Genomic DNA, 4,420 nt, shown 5'->3' on the forward strand with positions numbered 1-4,420 from the left:
AACTCCAGTCACGTTTAAAGGTCGTTATGTATTATTCAACTGAAACGCTGGCCTGGCGTGGATATGTGGGAGTTACAACTGTTTCACGTTGTATTCATCCATTTATATAAAAATGATTATTCATATCTAAATATGATGTGAGCGGAAAATTTCAAACATTCATCGGTGCCATCAAGTCAATAAAATTAAATATGTTTTTCTGCGTGCCAAGAAGTCCATGCGATCATTACAAGAAGAAAAATCCATCCCCATGGGTCCCACTCTCGTCAATATGCAATAAAAAATAGACGTTCGCTTTATTTTGTGATTATGTGGGATAGTTTTTTATATAATTGTTATAAGTATGCAGTGATTTTCATTTGTTTTATTATATAAAAAAAATTAACAGGGATTCGATTTGTTTAATTCTTTGATAAATTTGAATTTTTCTTAGTTATTTGATAAATGTGAGAAAAAATGAATCTACTCCATAAAAATAGTTATAAAGTATTAATTTTTGAAGTTATTTTTGTGTATAAAGTATTAATTTTTAAGTTATTTTTGTGTTTGCATATATTTAGTTTTATGGTCATTAGTTGTATATTAATACATAGAGTGTAATGGGTAGTGATAGTATAGAAAATCAAATCTAAAGTTATTAATTTGTTTGTTTGGTTTACTTACAATTTTATAGTATTAATTGACCATGTTTTTTTTAATATTATGATAACTAAAATTTATAAAATTTAATATTAAAAGACTTATGTATTAAGTTAAATAATTTTTTATAAAAAAGTATATTGACTTTTAAAGAAAACTTAATGACATAACAATAGAGTGTGATATAAGAGTTTAGTAAAAGTCATGTACTATAACCTAGTTTTTAACTTCTAAAGAGAATTGGGTGACAAAGACTTTATTACCTATTACCTAATGAGATGTTCCACTTATTTTTGTTAATAGTATCATTAATATGAACGAACTTGTAAGAGGAGAATTTTAATTTTTCAAAGTTAGATATAGTTCCAAGATATCATGACATAGGTAAAGTCAAAATAATATTGATATCTAAAATCACTAGTTGAGAATTTGGAGAGATCATTAATGTTGAGAATCTAATCTCATTGAAAATATTGTTTGTCTCTCAAAACTTGCATTCAAAAAATACACAAGGAATTAGATCTGATAAAAAAATTAGATTTGTAAATTATTGTTTATTGTTTATGTATTTAAATTAAAAATATGCAAAAAATAGAGAATAATGAAATAAAACTTATAAATCATAAATTAACATAAGATATAATCCAGGAAACCTTTTTGGAGAAAACCAAGTTGGAAGGTGAGGCTCCTCTGCTCTTTTTCTTTGAATGGAAATGAATGCAAGTACAAAGAAATGAGACCTATGCCTTGTGGGATGGTATAGCTCACAAATTCTCTCTAATTTCTCTCTCCCTCCCTGTTTGCTTGTGGATAGTCTACTCATTTATGGAACAAAATGCACTTAAATAAAATGGACCCCTTTTTGTTCCTAGTAGTTTGGTTATGACACAACTTGATAGTTTACTAGTGGTTAAGTTTGACTCCCTCAACTCTTAACTAGAATTACAATATTGACTCTTGTAGAGTCTCATCATAATGACATGGCTAGCTCATTTTCTATGAATGATGAGGGATGAGATGACATCCTCTCAACTTATAGTGGTCAAAATAAAAAAGTCAACCTTTAAATGGCATAACTTTTACATTTTGAATCCAATTAAAATATTCTTATACCATTAAAAAAACCTAAATCTATAAATAACATAAAATGTGTAACACAAAATATCAAAATTTTAACCAAAAAAATCATTTGATATTTCAAACTGCTCTTAAAAAATTTCTAACCCCTATTCACTATGTTAAATCCCGCTGATAACTAAGTCCCGCTCATAACGATAATCCTATAACACTTTCTCTCATTTATAAAACTATTTAAAAATAAAAATAAGAAGAAAAAACAATACATCACATTATTCATAGTTATTAACTTTATAAATCATATAACAATTTCTCTCATTTATAAAACTATTTAAAAACTAAAGATAAAAAGCAATACATCACATTATTCATATTTTATTAACTTTATAAATCACAGGCGGCCATGTAACATATTCTCGGCACATTTAACACAAAAAAGATCTTTAATCTACAAATTATACTTTACATTCTATATTCTGGATTAATGATCAACAATAATACCTAACAAAAAAACAGGACGTTAAAAAATCAAATAAAATATGTTTAAAAAGAATTCCAAAAAAGTCAAACTCAGTGCTAGTGGCTCAATAAATGAGAATCACATGACTGTTAATTGATAATCGTGATGGAGAACCCTTTTGTTAAAAGTCTATCATTATTTATTTACCAGGCAAGTCTCTTTCTTACACGCATCGGATCGAGAACTGGAGTTTTAATTTTTGGAGAATGTGGAATATGGGCAGCATGGAAGCTGCAACAGGAGCATCCTGGCTTTCTGAGCATCAATGGGATCACATATTCGATAATCCGCCGCATGTATATTGGGATACTAATACTACAACTACTCAATCTACAGCAGTGGACGTAGATTTGGATGCAGTCGATTGGTCCTCATGGGATAATTTAATCATCGACCACAGCAATGGCTGCTCCGTTAATAATCTCTCGTTGCCAGCAGACTTGCCGGCAATGGGAGCGTATTTAATGGATGCAGAGCTGCAAAATGACAATAATAATAGCGAGGAAGACCTCATATCGAGTCCGAGGAAAGATGCCATTTTCTTCCGACGCCCAATAGGCAGTACAGACCCAGTGACTCTTCAGCATCCTGGTCTAATCGCAGGGGATCAACTGGTTTCAAAATCAATAGTGACAGACAATACAGGCTCGTCCTCTGTCGATGTCGATCATGGCAGCGTCGAATATAAAGGATTGAGGCTGATACATCTCTTGACAGCATGCGCAGAGGCAATGTCGGAGGGAGCACAAGATCTGGTGGAGGTTATCCTCTGCAGGTTGCGACAGCTCGTTTCTTGCACCGGCTCCACCATGGAAAGAGTGGCTTACTATCTTTTTGACGCTCTACATCACTCCAATGTGAATTCCCTCCCTCGTTTGGAGCTCAGTGATAAGACCACTAAGGAGCATTTTCTGGGAGCTCTGAAGCTGCTGCATGTAGCGTATCCTTATTACATACGAATACCTCACTTCACTGCTAACGAATGCATTCTGGAAGCTGTTGTGGCCGCTGGCGGTGGTAACAATGTGGGAATTCATATCATTGACTTCGATATCATGGAGGGGATGCAATGGCCGCCATTAATGGAGGAATTGAGGAATAATGATGGTGTTCGTCACTTGAGAATCACAGCAATCAAATGGGCAGACGAGGAGGAGGACGAGTTTCTGCACTATTCTGGGCATACCGGAAGAAGGTTGTCGGAGTATGCAACCTCTGCGGGCATTCCATTTTCTTACCAAGAAACGGATTTGAAAGGTGTGAAGGACATCCTGCCGTCCCAGGAGGGGGAGATTGTAGTAGTGAACTGTATGTGGCAATTGCCTCACATGCTTAATCTCAGAAATAAATCACACTTGTTGGAATTCTTAGTTAGCACACGCCACCTGAATCCGGTGGCCGTTACGCTCGCTACAGGTCCCCATGGCATCGAGAGTGAAACTGCCAATTTCCTAGAGAGCTTTGCTCGTCGTTTGGAGGAGCTGTGTGCCATTTTCGACTCGCTTGAAGCTGGACTTCCAGAACATGGACTTGCAAGAGCGATGGTGGAGCGCATATTCTTTGGGGCGGCCATGTCCAAGAGAGTTATGAGTAGTGCGCGTGGCGATGATAGGCCAGCGGATACCACGAATTCCAACGTTGTCGATCTTCCGGTGAGGTGTGGATATGAAGAAGGTAGTATAAGCAACGACAACATGATTAATGCAAAATGTAATCTATTGTGGAACGGCAGCAGCGGATGTTATGGAGTAGAATTGGCGGGTCATCATCGACTGGTTCTCAGATGGGGTTCTACCCCTTTGGTGTGGGTTTCAACATGGAAATCACCATCGGCCATTCTCTAATTAATTATTTTATGTATTGGAGTTTCTTTAAAATATGATATGTATAAGTTAAATTTGATTGTGATAATTTTTTAATCTACAAATAGATTTAGTCCCATTTTTAAACGTTCAAATTCAGAAGTGTACAGTTTCAAACTCATCGTTCCACAGAATCTCAACCAAATTATATATATAAGAATTTCGGGAAATTTGTTTGATGTGCATATAAATTCAGTAGGTCTGCGTTTCCTTCGATTAATGAATCTTTCAATAGCCGTAGTCTAAAAAGAATTTTAAATTTGCTTGGAAATTATTGAAATTTTGGTACTATATGTTTTTTTTGTAAATTTAGGTTAAGTCG

The 4,420-nt window shown here is 34.6% G+C and overlaps 1 protein-coding gene across 1 annotated transcript; it reads left to right on the forward strand.

Annotated features, from left to right (window-relative positions):
• Positions 1 to 2,450: 2,450 nt before the first annotated feature.
• On the forward strand, positions 2,451 to 4,080 carry LOC149163144 (protein NODULATION SIGNALING PATHWAY 2-like). The gene has a single exon (XM_089435363.1). The coding sequence runs from the start codon at positions 2,452 to 2,454 to the stop codon at positions 4,078 to 4,080; it is 1,629 nt and encodes a 542-aa protein (XP_089291489.1). The 5' UTR covers position 2,451.
• The last annotated feature ends 340 nt before the right edge of the window (positions 4,081 to 4,420 follow it).

The sequence above is a fragment of the Pinus tabuliformis genome, chromosome 5_2 (genome assembly GCF_031772625.1).
Source record: "Pinus tabuliformis cultivar Carrire ecotype Pingquan chromosome 5_2, CPIR1, whole genome shotgun sequence".
In the NCBI taxonomy this organism is placed as follows: Eukaryota; Viridiplantae; Streptophyta; class Pinopsida; order Pinales; family Pinaceae; genus Pinus; species Pinus tabuliformis.